The following is a 13,565-nucleotide window of genomic DNA, read 5'->3' as shown; positions in this document are numbered from 1 at the left end:
ATTAGTTAATTATTTCATTTTACTTTCTAGTACTGTGATTGGGCACCCCTGATTTAGAGGTATAATCACTACGTGTGTCAATATTAATATTATATGCTGTACTTGGAGACAACAGTTTTCACCTCAGATTTTACCCACTCAGATCACTGTTATTGCTTTGTATAATGAATGTAGTTATTGCTTAATTATACATGACTGCAGAGGTTAAAGACAAAGTACACAAACATGTATAAAACTACCATGATAACTATATTTTGGTCTGTGTCTTTTCCAGGTAAGTATCTCCTTAGAAGACTTTATTTACTGAATCAGGATCAGATTAATTCTGCCATTTTGGAAAGACTGAAGGAAGACAGAACAGCGAGAGTACATGAAGCAAAGGAAAGAAAGTAAGTCCTTCTTGTACTGAAGTATAAATTCTGTGAGGCACTCAGTACTGTAAAAATTCCCCCCATACAAAACTTGCACACAAAAGTAAGCATTACTGGAAAACAAAATATAACATTGGCACTATACATCACATAAATGTCTTCCATTGTCCTTTAAGCTATCTATTTTTGTATGCATGGTTTATGGTTAGATTTTATTGATAAAATGATATTGTTCAAATACGAATGAAGAATGAGCACTCTAACCGCTGTAAATGTTGGTAATAAAGTGCTATTAAACTTAATTTCCTTATAACACTGGACTTGTTAAACAATAATATAAAATGTGTAAAAGACATATCACCATCTTAGCAGATGGAGCATAACTGAGCGTGCAGTTAACTGGGTTCTTTCACTGAGCTGCTCTGAGCGACTCACTTACTTAACATTCCCACTGGCTTTGTTTCATGATCAGGTAGTATCTTGATCAGGTAGTTACTTATGCTGTTTTATTGCAGACAAAAAAAGTTGGAAGCTTTGAGAGAAGCAGAGCTGAGGATGGAGGAAGATAAGCAGGGCAAGCTTGAGGCAGTAGAGGAGTTACCTGAAGGTAAGAGTCCATTCCTCTTTGTGAAATACAGGACACTAAACCAATAAAAGTACTACTACTACCTTGCTTGTATCAACAGAACAAGATACAAAAGAACAGTCACAATCAGAAACAGATGACAACCAATCACAAACTGATGCAGGTAGTTCACAACTGGAGCCACAGTCTGAGGTGGAACTGCAAGCCAAGACTGAGATGGAAACAGATCTTGAGGATGAACCAGGTTGGACTCTCACTTTCAGAATTTTATTTTCCTCTAGTTATATGAATCAGTACTCTTACAGTTATTGTAGCTAAAATAAACAGAATCTAGAGATTCAGGTGAGGAACCAGATACCACATATCTTGTTTTAAATAGACTGCATGCTTGCTATAACATGTGTTTCTTTCAAAACTGTACATTTGAGACCATGTTAATGCACATCAGGTAAGAAATATGAAATTATTGTGCTAGCTACAATGACTTTATCATTACCAGGCTAAAGAAGTTTGATGGTCTTTATACTGACTGAACAAGGGAATGAAATATGATTGGAAAAGTGAGACAGTGGCATTAAGAGAAATGTTATTTAGTTAAAAGTTTTACTTGGCTTAGTTATTGTTGGCTTTTTTTATCCATGTTATAATCGAGTGTAAAAGTTCTGGATGAAGTAGTTATAATTTATAATTGTGGTTTAACTACGTTATGCCTAGAAATTACTTTGCCCCTGATTTCGGAAGATGGTTACCCAGAGGTCACAGAGATGGAAAAGTACAAACTTCTGGTGAAGAACTTCATATTGGAGTGGCAGACCATGGAAAGCATTTTGACAGGAACCTCTTCTGTCATGCCCACACTGTTGGAGATTGCTGGGAAAAACCCTCTGACTTTGCTCAGTGATGCAGTCGCCAAAATTGAGAGTAAGTAGAAGCTCTGGCTCCGACAGGTCCTTGCAGGCATGTTTTCCAGATATTTAAAGCAAGAAAATCCTAAAATGAACATTTCCCAAAGCTAAACTGAGGGAACTATACTGCAGTCGTTGTTTGGAATTGTTTCGATGGCTTCTGTTGACTTCAATAAAATGTAATAATAATAACACAATTATAATCTAACTTTTCTTCATCAAAGTAACTCAAAGTACTATATTGTACTCAGTCAAGTAAAGCGTGTGGTTAGAAATACAGTACAGCAGGTTAAGCAATTCAAAACATTAGGAACATTAAGGTTACATAACATAACAGTATGAAAATGCCAATACTTGCTTCTTGTTGTTGTACCCAGTTTTACGACTGTCTTGTTCTGAGGTACCTGTCTAGTGGTGTATAACTCAGACCATCGAGATCCATTCTAGTCCTGGTCTTTCCTCAAAGAAGGTCCTAAATTTGTTAATTGAGTAGCTAAGGGTCAATGAACTAATTTAGGACATAATTAGAACATAAACCTGAACTGGAATGCATCTAGAGGTCACCGTTTTGCACCACTGGTGTAGTCTTATGATAAAAGTATTAGAATGTGATCAATTCTGGATTAAAATCCCATGTAACCAACTGACTTGCTACTTAAGGTCCATGGAAAAGTCCTTAGATGTGTGAGATCTAAGAGCACATTTACCTTGACAGTGCCTTTAAAGTACAAAGCCTGGGAGATGACAGGGGTGGATCTGGATGAGGAGGAGGAAGATGCCCAGGCAGCAGCTGAGGCTGAGGAGCAGAATGTGGAAGAAGAAGAGGAAGAAGAAGGCAAAGACGAGGCAGAGGTCAGATATCAAAGGAACTGTAACTGGGTTAATGGTTGTAGTTGCTAGTGTTTTACCTGTTGTTATGGGATTGTGACACAGAAAAATACAGAAACAAGAAATAACCAAGCAAGTGCACATTCTTACATACTTTGTTATGGTTGCTATGGGAGGAGCTTTGTTTTTCTTCCTTGGAAAAGACCTTAAAGCTGGTGAGCTTTAAATAAACTTTTGGAAGAACCTCAATATTTGTGAAAGAAAGCATTTACAGTATTACTATATTATGCTATATTGTATACAGTTTGGTATACTTTTGGGAGCAAAAATATATGGTTGTGTCCCAAGAGACTTATCTAGTAAAAGCACTGGAGTGCTGGTTAATGAAACATTTTTAAAAAAGTAGGGTAAAAGGATCAGAAATTGATACAAAAAATCTATCAATCTATCCATTAATTAAAATATGGGTGGTGAAATGTAATATCCAGTGCACTGTTGTGGAATTTAAGTTATTTAAGTTGGATACATTAAAGATTTGATATAATTGAAGTAAAATGATTAGTAAACTTGGAAAAAGATTGTTGACAGTGGTTTGTAACCTTTTTTTTTCATGTAGGAAGAAAACCCTTCACAAAGGAACATGGGAGACAGCAAGCACTTCTGTCCAGTAACTCTCAAGGAGAAAAACATCTTGTTTCCATGCACTAATGAATATGCTGCCAAGTATAAAGAAAAGGTTTACTACTTTTCTAGTAGTGAAGCCCGGGAAACTTTTCTGCTCAACCCTGAGGTGTATGTGGCTAAAACTGAACCACTCAAAGTAAGCAATCATAAAAACTGTAGAATTGTAAATAGTTCAAAAGACAAAAAAATGTAAACCAGTACACTTCATTTTTAGTATTTCAACACCTGTACTGTACATTACTACTTAAAAGCATATAGGCCCACAATGAATATTTGATTTACAGTAAGTTGACAAAGAATAATATTTTACTGCAATGTAATTTTAATACTGTCTTAGCAGTACAAAGCATCGTTTTGAGTTATGAAATAATCATCAGATTTCAAATGGGGTCTTAGATGTATGTTATTTTTAAAACTATTGTTGTAATGTTTTACTGAATATAGATGTGATACTCAACCAGTTACTATTTTTTGTTTTACATCCCAAAAATTGACATGAAATGTCATTTTTTGTTATCGGTAAATAGTAGATAAATCGGTCATTTTTTTAGGTTTAATGTTTTTTCCCCCAATATTACCCACTATTCAATCAGGCCCCTCCAGTGAGAGTGTTTCTTCTGGGTGCACGTGGCTCTGGCAAAACAACCCATGGTAAGTGGCTGGCCAACAAACTGAGCATCTTCCATATCCAATTCAAAGAACGGTTGCAGGAGCGCATCATGTTTAAAACTCAGAAAAAGATCAGGCCTACAGATGAAGAGGAGCAGGCCCCCGATGAAGAGGAGGAGGTGCCCCAGGACCTGGTGGACATGCTGGCCGCTCGAGGTTTGGAGCTGCCTGCTGAGCTTAAGTCTGAGGAAAAGCAAGAGGAAACTCCAGCTGAGGTAAAGATGCGTTACCTTACCTCTTCCTTCGATGGTTTTTCAAACTCAGGTAGATCTACTAAAGTGTTGCGCCTGTCGCAACAGTTGCAAACCACTTGCAAATGAGTTGGAAGTCTAGGGTGAAACGTTTAGAGATATCTTGAAATAATTTCCAGTTCATTTAGAGATATCTCTAAATCATTTAAAGATATCTCAAAATATTCCTTTTCATTTAGAGATATCTTCAAAATTGTTTATTTACAGATATCTCAAATTCATTTAGGGTCCGAGCTATTTTCGCCAGTTTTTTTTTACTGTTAGATTTGTGGCTGTAACTCTTTAACTATAAAGGTTACAGGTACATGTCATACATGAAATGAATGTGCACACACTAAGCTTTCATAACAACAACAACAAAAGTGAATAGTCTGAAACTCACCTTGTTCAATACAGATAACAAAACCCACAGAAAATGAGACACTTTTTAGAAAAAAAATATTATTTATTGTTTGTAAAAAATATCAAATTACCATGGCCAGCTCAAATCTGACAGTGTACAATGAAACTTCAACATGTAGGGAACATGGAAAAAAATTGAACAAATTGGAAAATAAATAAAGAAATTATGGCCATATATACAAAAGGGACCAAAAGCAACCAAAAAAAAAATGATTAATTGAAAATGTGCAAAAGAAAACAAAAAGAAACAAAAACCCATTTAAATTATTCACTCCAAGCACCAGGATCATGTGCAACAAGTGGCTTGAATAGCCAGCAAGGTGGCAACCAGAGCAACATAACCCTAAACAGCTCTGGTCTCATGCATCTGATCCACAAACATGAAAAACAAATATTTATTTACCGGAAAATAGGTCTTTGCACCTTCGATGTAACAATTTCTCTTATTTTGTAAAGATTTTGTGTGAAAACGTTTGTTTACAGTACCGAAGTAGGTCTGTCTACATCAGCAGCAACATTCCAAAACACTCACATTCAATGCTATCTCCTAATATGGTCATCTACTGGAAATACACATGTAGGACCTCATTTTAAAGCTCTGAAACTCCTCTTACCATGTATGTATGGCAAGCAGGGCTGTCTCACAGTGCCTGCGTAAAAAAAGAGTTAAGGTCACAGGCAGGATATTTAACATTGGGCGGACCATAAAGACATGATTTACAGATATCTCAAAATATTTCAAGATATCTTAATGCAATTTGATATATCTTTAAAGTGATCATTTGGCTTGCCATAGTGTGTCTATGATGTGGTCGGTGATACATTTTCTGTCCTGATATTCTCAAGGTGGAGCTTAACGATGAAGAGGAGGCAATCAGATCTTACCTGTCTGATAATGAGGCGCTGCCTCCAGAGGTTCTCGACATGATTGTTCCAAAGTGGTGGGAGGAGGAACCTTTCCGGTACCATTGCACTTTAATATGAGAAAGTCATCATGAATGATCAAAATTTCAGTACATTAGTACCCTGTTTGTCTGTCCACACCTCTGTCACATCCTATATGGTGAACATAATAACTTTCTTGTCTTGTTTTGGCACCAATCTTTTATTATATATTTCTAGCCTCCTGAAGATGCTTCAGATTGTATTTGGCTATAAACAGATAAATACATGATTTTAAATAATTTTAAGCTGACAAATCACTTATTTGCAGTTTACTTTAAGCAGTCAAAAAGCAATGTATCATCACTTTAAAGGTACATAGGGTGGACAGAAGTTAGTGAAGCTGGGTAGGGGTCTATAGTAAACAGGTAATCAATAACCTACGACAGTGTGTGTCTTCAGCCATCAAGAAGTGTGGTAAGATATGTCTTACTGCATAACCAGGAGTGAATTCTTATGCTTATAAAATGGCTTTATGTTTATAAAAAGAAAACAAAAACAGTAATATTTTAAATCTTAAATTAAGTTTATTGAATGTATACTTCCGCCAGTTAAAAATAGGTTGTATAATTGTTTTTTATACTGCAGTTTTAATGTATTATTTTCCTGTAGAAATGTTTACATTGGTAAGTAAAGTTGATGGTTGAAATCTAGAATATTAATCAGACTCTGCACATTTTTTTAGTCCTTGAAGTGTACTCAGCTGAACACAGATGGTTGGGGAGGCAGTCATACACTCATATCAGTCACCCTGAACAAATCTGCTCACTGCATTATAATACACACTGACATCTGCAATCACTGTAATGTATTTCACTTTTATACCATATTCATCAAACTCGGAACCTAGATTGTTTTTTTTTTTTTTATTATTCGTGTTCCCTTTGTTCGTAAGGTTCATGGTCTCCACCCCAATTTTAGATCCAGCAGTTCAGCTGAATTTTGTACTTCAGCCCGGGGCTTTACAGGAACTATCACCATGGCTGAAGAGATCAAGATTTTGAGTTTTTAAAGAAAAGATATCCAGGGGGCTCCCGAGTGGCATGTCCGGTAAACACGCTCCGCGTGAAGTGCAGGATGCGTCCTAGAGCCTGGAGGTCACTGGCTCGGCTCCAGGCTATTCCACTGCTGACCGTGGACAGGAGTTCCCAGGGAGCAGCACACAATTGGCTGAGCGCCGCCTGGGGGACAGGGTGCTTAGGTCGACCAGGGTGTTCTCGGCTCACCACGCACCAGTGACCCCTGTAGACTGGCCAGGCTCCTGCGGGCCTGCCTGTAAGTTGCCCAGAGCTGCTTGGTCCTCCAACGCTGTAGCTCTGAGGTAAATGCATGGCGGGCCTGCAGAGTTAAAAGAAGCGGATGACTGACGGCACACATTTCGGAGGACGCATGTGTCCGTCTTCGTCTCCCTCCTGAGTCAGCGCGAGGGTGGCAGCGATGGGCCAAGTTGAAATAAAACAATAATTGGGCTTACCAAATTGGGGAGAAAATAAGAAAAATAATTGAAGATTCCAAATTTAAAAAAAATAAACTGATTATTATTTTAATTGTATACAATTATATTTAGATCTGTTAGTGTTTGGCTTATAAACAATTACTTTAAAATGCACAATATCTAAGAGGCCTGAGTTCCTTAACTGCAAGCACGGTGGCAAGAAGTTCTATTAAGCTGTTGACTGAGTCGTACTTTAATCTTCAAAGATGATTGGCCCCTAGCTGTGCACTAAGACAAGTCTTCATAATGTATGAAGTCACACCATTCTACTCCATGTAAATAGTAACACTCAACATTTATGACTGACAAAGCTGCTATTGAAATGTTTTTGTTTTTTTCACAGTTCCAAAGGGTTTGTATTGGAAGGATTTCCACAAATCCCAGAAGAAGTCCAGTACCTGGTAGAGCGCAGTCTGTTCCCAGACACCTTTGTGATTATGGAACTGGCAGTAACTGACGTCATACATCGCTTGTTGCCCCCAGTCTTATCCAAATGGCAGAATAAACGAAATAAGAAGCTGGAGAAACAGAGGATTATCAAAGAACTGAAAAACAAATTGAGGGTGAAGACATAATATATACTGCACATAAAAAATGGCATTGTTTCATGTCAATGCATCTTACACTGAAATAATCCTGACATTCAAAAGCTAGTTAGCAAAAACTCAGATAATCGTGTCAGATTTTCAGTTGATTATGTAAAGCATTGTCACATTTATTTTATTTTCGTCGAATTATATCTTTTAAGTGCCAATATTGTATTTAAATTATTCATGTATAACATACAAACTTAAATGTCATACAATTTCCAGATTGTATAGTGATTTATTGTTTTTTATTTTATTTTTTTTCTCGACTTTAGGAGGAAGCAATTGTTAAAAGGAGAGCCGAACTCTCTGCAGAACAAGCAGAAAAAAAGGCAAGTCAACCAAATTATTTATCGACATCATGCTGTTTTTCAGACATATTTTGTGTTTTTAGTGCTACAATACTCCAAATTATGAAAGCAAGAAGTGGAAGCCATTCCTAAAAAACCCACCCCTAGGAAACCAAGAACCAATAAAATGAAAATTTCTTCATTCATACAACCATTAATAAAACCCTCACATTTCTATGTATTACAGGAAATATTAACTGGATGAACCCATTGAAAAAATTGCTCACCAATTGAGCCATGACATTAACATGCATATAATAGAACTCACACGTTTACAGTATTAACAGTATGTATAAGTTTATTTTTAGTTAAATGTCCTTAGGAAAAGGTTGAAAGAACTGCAGTGAATGAATCAATTACATTTTTCACTTCTCACTCATTGTAACCAGCTTTACTTGGCAGTTGCGAATGAATGAATGATTGAACCGTTTCCTGTCAGAGGTCAGTCAAGTGAAACAAGAGTGTCAAGTAGAGTTCAGTCACGTGAAATGAAAGTGTCGAGTTATCCACTAGTCTTTTTAATATTTTTTATCCCTTCGGTACCAGTAATAAATGTGGAAATTAATTTTTCATTTTTCACCCTAGAAACATACAAGGGTTAATTTGGCAAGGGGAGGTTTAACCATTATCATCACTAGATTTATGTGTATGTGTGTACTGTAGTAACAGCCAGGCAAACCCCTGTGGTTTTCTACAGGTAAAAAAAGATAGAGAGGAAGACAGTGAAGAGGAGGAGGAGGTGGAGGAAGAGGAGGAGGAATATGATATCGAGTCAGCCCTCTTGGACGAGTTCCCACCAGAGGAGGATGAGGACGATGCAGAGGAAGAACAGGAGAGTGAAGCTATTGAACGGTTGGAATCAGAAATAGGGGAGAGGTTTCAGTCAGACACCAGCAATCTTCAATCTGTTCAGGTACTCATCATACAAAGCACTATGGCAGTTTACATCCTCTACTTCCGATCGTTTGCTAGGATAAATATATTAAACATTAATGTATACTTACAACCGTTTTTACATCTGTTTCAGGAATTGTTGCTTGAAAATCATATACCCAAGATCATTGTCAGCGCAGAACGAATGTCCCATATTGTGCGCTTCCAGCTGTTTGAAAAGCTGAAGCCCCTGGTGGAGAACAGAGAGGCTATTTTCGAGAAATGCTACCCATTAAGTTTCAGTCTAGCACGCAAGCTTCTGCACTCCTCATATAAAATCACCAGTGGTTTTGGCTGCTGGGACCCTGTCAAGGTAAGACTCGGATGGACACGGTCAACAACTATTGTAAGCTTAACTTTTCATTGCTAAATGTATGAGTCTACAAATAAAAATGTAATTACATTAACAGGTGGGTATTATACATTTAATGTATACCAATGGCTTTCTGCTGGAAAATCTAGTGTTTAGATTGATTTACTTATTTATATAATTTGCTATTGTCTTGACAGCTAAGTGAAGGAGCTGTGATTCAGCCGATGCAAGGTCCTCAAAACCCAAGCTATCCTGTGATCTACCGCCAGTACATTTACTTCTTTGCGTCCAAGCAGAACAGAGACAAATTCATAATGAATCCCATCAAATACCTCCGACAACCCAAGCCAAAGCCTATGGTGCCAATCAAGGTTGCAGTTGTTGGACCCCCAAAATCTGGAAAGAGCACTGGTAGGATAAATGTGACTTCTTTCTCGTACAGATCTCTTAAGCTTCAGATTGGTGCTTTACCACATTGCTTAGTTTCACGGAAGAAGTTAAATCTGTGATGTGTTTATTGGTGGTTATATTCCAGAGTATTAAATATTTATCATGGAGCTTGGCCTTAAACTTTACCTCAATTTGTACAGTCCAATAAAATATATGCAACTTTCTTTACACTGCAAATAGGAATGTCAGCCACCATGGACAGCACTGATGTTTCCATCTTATAGTCAAGCCCTTGTATATATATATGGTCAAATCTAAAAGAGCTTTCAATCTCCATGGTACTTCCTGGATAAATATTACATTTCTGCCTCACACTTACAAATAGATTATTAAAAGCTGAATATGGAGAACCCATTCATTTATCTGTGTTTAACCTGTTACTTTCTTCAATCACAGTTGCCAGAATGTTTGCACGTGTGCATGGCCTGCAACATTTGTCAATAGGAGAGGCCGTACGTTCGCTGTTGTCCAATCAAAAACAGAGAGAGTTGACCATTCAGATAAAAAAATATCTAACCCAGGGTTTGGCAGTTCCAGACGAACTAGCAGTTCAGTGTCTGGATTTGGCTCTGATGGACCTTGTTTGCCAAACCAGAGGGTATGCTTAACTATAAGTATTCTTTGTTTGATTGTACTGTTCTATGTCTTTATTTGTTCCCTAAATGTATTTTATTATCAGTGCATGGAATTTTTTTCCCCATAATCTCATTTGAAATTCAGTTAAAGCAGAGTGTTCCTATTTTCCTGCAGAACAGATAAGTTATGACTAACAGCAGTGCCAAAGACCCACACTGTTAATCTTTTAGCAGGGTTGTTTATTGTCTGTACATCCTATTTGAGAACTGGTGCCAGTTATGGTATTAAATGCCCACTAGAATCTGGGCTGAGACAATCAGATCTTTATTTTATTGGCATGCAATAAAATAGTGCATTTCATTAATGTATTTGTTTGTATGTAGATTTGTTCTTGATGGCTTTCCTAATACAAAGAAGCAAGTGGACCTCTTGGAAGCCCGATGTATAATCCCTGTGAGGATCTTTGAGTTACAGGTGGAAACACAGGAGGTTCTAAAAAGAGGATTAATCGATAAAATCAATAATGAGAGGTAAACTGTTTAACCACCCCTTGTTGATTACTATGTGTCTGTTTTCTTTATTGTCAATTTATCAACCTTTATCATAATCTCAGAATGGATTTCCCTGACAAAGCCCCAACCTGAATAATTTCTCTTAAATGGATATCATCTGTTTTCTTCTGATTATTGTCTGTGAAATTAAGTATATAAGTAATGAATGAATGTTTGGGTGTTAAAATATATACATTATGTTAGTACAAGTGATGAGTTCTAGCGCTGAATCACTTTTTTGAATTTCAAATTATGCTGCATGGCTAAACAGATGTCGATCTTGATCCAAGTAAAGTCATTGTCTATATTCAGCTGTTTCATTTAGGTTTAAACATGTTTTCCATTCATTGTACTTGTTATGTAAATGTTTACGGAGTGATGTGTTGTTTGTGTTTTTTTTTTTTACTCATGATAATGACCTCATTCATGGAATTACCACTGTACTCGGTGAATGTTCATGCAGTAACCTTTATTTATACAGTCACCTGTCTTTAATGATAAGCTGATAAGAGTTTAACTGTTAACTAAATCGCTTTCTATAACATGGATATGTTTTAATTTTTTTTACTAAAGTACATTTTTTGTAGTGTTCCAACACACTTGTTATTTCATGAGCCTGTAGTAAAGGTTAGCTGTGAAAGATTAGCCCCTGGGAGAGAACCCAACACTGTAACCGCTTGAAATGTCAGATCAGGGATGACAAAACAGGAACACTGCTGTGAGTGGAGATTTAATAATATATACGCATTTGAATAAAGAGACATTTCGCTTTGAATCATTGCCTATAATACAGCAGAAAGTGTTATGCAAATCATTCATTATAGGGATCCCCTCAGCCATACATTATTTGTTTCCTAATGTGTTTTGTCTTGTTAGGCCCTACCCACTGCATGACAGTCCACAAATTCTCACAATCCGCAATTCATGTTACAAGAGTGAGATCCTTGATGTCAAAAAGTACTATGAAGAGCAATTCCAGAACTGGGTGGTTATTGATGGTGAAAGGAGCAAGTGGTGGGTGTGGAATAAGGTACTTGAGGAGGCAAGTACAAGCGTGAAGCATATTCAGACTTACCTGGAGAGGATTAGAGAAGGTAAGTGAAAACAATGCGCTGTCGTGGTAATTTTGTTTTGTTTTATTTTGTCTTACTAGTTTTGCACAATAAACCTCTCTAGAGTAATTCTCATAATTTTTACCTTGTAAAGCTTTTTGTTCAATAGTAATTCAAATTGTTGTTGGGTTTAGGTAAATGTGCACTACTCACCTTTGTTAAGGTTTTGGTTTAAACCGATTTACATGTCAGGGATTAAAAGGCCACCATTTTAAGATCAACAACATATTGCATGTTTTTTATTTATTTTTTATTTCAAGTACCAATGTGTTGCTAAGAGCATTCCAGGAATGTTAATGTTTGTGACAAAGGGTAAAATCTCAGTTTTAACTTCATATACAGAACCCTGTGTATTTTGCTAGATTGTTCGAGTTGATAATGTTTTTATTTGTTGAAGGCCATGTGATCTGGGTTTTTAAAAGGACTGTTTCCACTGGAGTGGAATAGACAGTGTGCCTGAAATTGTCTATTTGAGTGATACAAGATTGCCTGCTTTACATATATTTTTAATATTTTAAGTGAAATGCATAGGCGGCGCGTATAAGAGGCTTGGGGAGACTGCCTCCCCAAAATAAATTGCTCAGACTCTCACAAGAAATTGTTCTGACCAACACAAATATTTGTGAGAGAAGATCCTTTTTTTTTTCCCCGCAAGCGTGCAAAGTAGGTCGCAAACATATTTCCTGTGTTTCTACTGTGTAACCGCCAGACCACTTGGGCAGCTGGGATGTGAAAATCAACACTGTAGACTGAGATACAGGAGTTAGTTGCATTTCAATGTTTTTAGAGAATGCTTGGCTGGTTTAAAGTCAATTCTTCCTGCCGATCTGAGCCCTGCATACCACTGCAGGAGGCAGCCGACGAAAATTCTGATGCATTTTCGCTCATTCGCTTGTCTGGAACATCCAATTCACAATTTCAACATTTATTCTAATTGCTGTTATCTATACAAACAGCTTGATCTAAATCTGATTTTACAGAACTTGTGGCAAAATATTTTCATAGCATAATGTCTGTTGTGAGAATTTGATAACTGCATGTGACACTACAATCAGAACATACTTCCTTCAACTGTTTGAACAAATGCCACCTTTCAGAACAATGTGGCACCAGATTATGAATGTTTCTTAAGTTTTTTTTCATTAAATTTTTCCAGTCATTCACTCAATTTTCAGTGAAAGCAGGGTTTTTTAAACTTCTGAAAAAGAGTCTGCAAGGAAAGCAGAAAACAGCATACTGTACTCTAAATATGAAAACGTATTTTAATATTCTAATGAAAATTAATGGTTTTGCTTACCAAAGACAGTTTTCAGAAACACAGGTAAACAAGGCTATGGTGATCCTGTTGCAGTATCACCAAGGTTCAAAATACAAGATTTAGTTGCATTTTAATGTCATTCGAGGAGACAGTGCTTGGCTAATTTAACATCCATTCTTCCACCGATCTGAGCCCCATATAGATATTCAAAAGTTTACAGTAAGAATGCAGTTATTTTTTTATTTTATTGTTTTGGAAGTATACCTTTACGTTGAATGCCCCTTGATAATATATACGATAGT

At 36.8% G+C, this 13,565-nt stretch overlaps 1 protein-coding gene across 1 annotated transcript in view; it reads left to right on the top strand.

Annotated features, from left to right (window-relative positions):
- ak9 (adenylate kinase 9) overlaps positions 1 to 13,565 on the top strand; it is a 39,082-nt gene that overhangs the window by 19,138 nt on the left and 6,379 nt on the right. The window contains exons 17-32 of the mRNA XM_041249906.1: positions 275 to 389; positions 887 to 978; positions 1,058 to 1,201; positions 1,672 to 1,878; positions 2,578 to 2,714; positions 3,307 to 3,510; positions 3,968 to 4,258; positions 5,543 to 5,658; positions 7,477 to 7,696; positions 7,996 to 8,056; positions 8,784 to 8,983; positions 9,098 to 9,316; positions 9,514 to 9,727; positions 10,163 to 10,364; positions 10,726 to 10,872; positions 11,770 to 11,987. Coding sequence (XP_041105840.1) covers positions 275 to 389; positions 887 to 978; positions 1,058 to 1,201; positions 1,672 to 1,878; positions 2,578 to 2,714; positions 3,307 to 3,510; positions 3,968 to 4,258; positions 5,543 to 5,658; positions 7,477 to 7,696; positions 7,996 to 8,056; positions 8,784 to 8,983; positions 9,098 to 9,316; positions 9,514 to 9,727; positions 10,163 to 10,364; positions 10,726 to 10,872; positions 11,770 to 11,987 — 2,787 coding nt within the window. The remainder of the gene's footprint in view (positions 1 to 274; positions 390 to 886; positions 979 to 1,057; positions 1,202 to 1,671; positions 1,879 to 2,577; positions 2,715 to 3,306; positions 3,511 to 3,967; positions 4,259 to 5,542; positions 5,659 to 7,476; positions 7,697 to 7,995; positions 8,057 to 8,783; positions 8,984 to 9,097; positions 9,317 to 9,513; positions 9,728 to 10,162; positions 10,365 to 10,725; positions 10,873 to 11,769; positions 11,988 to 13,565) is intronic.

Source organism: Polyodon spathula, chromosome 5, assembly GCF_017654505.1.
Source record: "Polyodon spathula isolate WHYD16114869_AA chromosome 5, ASM1765450v1, whole genome shotgun sequence".
Classification (NCBI taxonomy): domain Eukaryota; kingdom Metazoa; phylum Chordata; class Actinopteri; order Acipenseriformes; family Polyodontidae; genus Polyodon; species Polyodon spathula.
The sequence above is the reverse complement of the archived record's forward strand: the minus strand, read 5'-3'. Positions and strand labels throughout refer to the sequence as shown.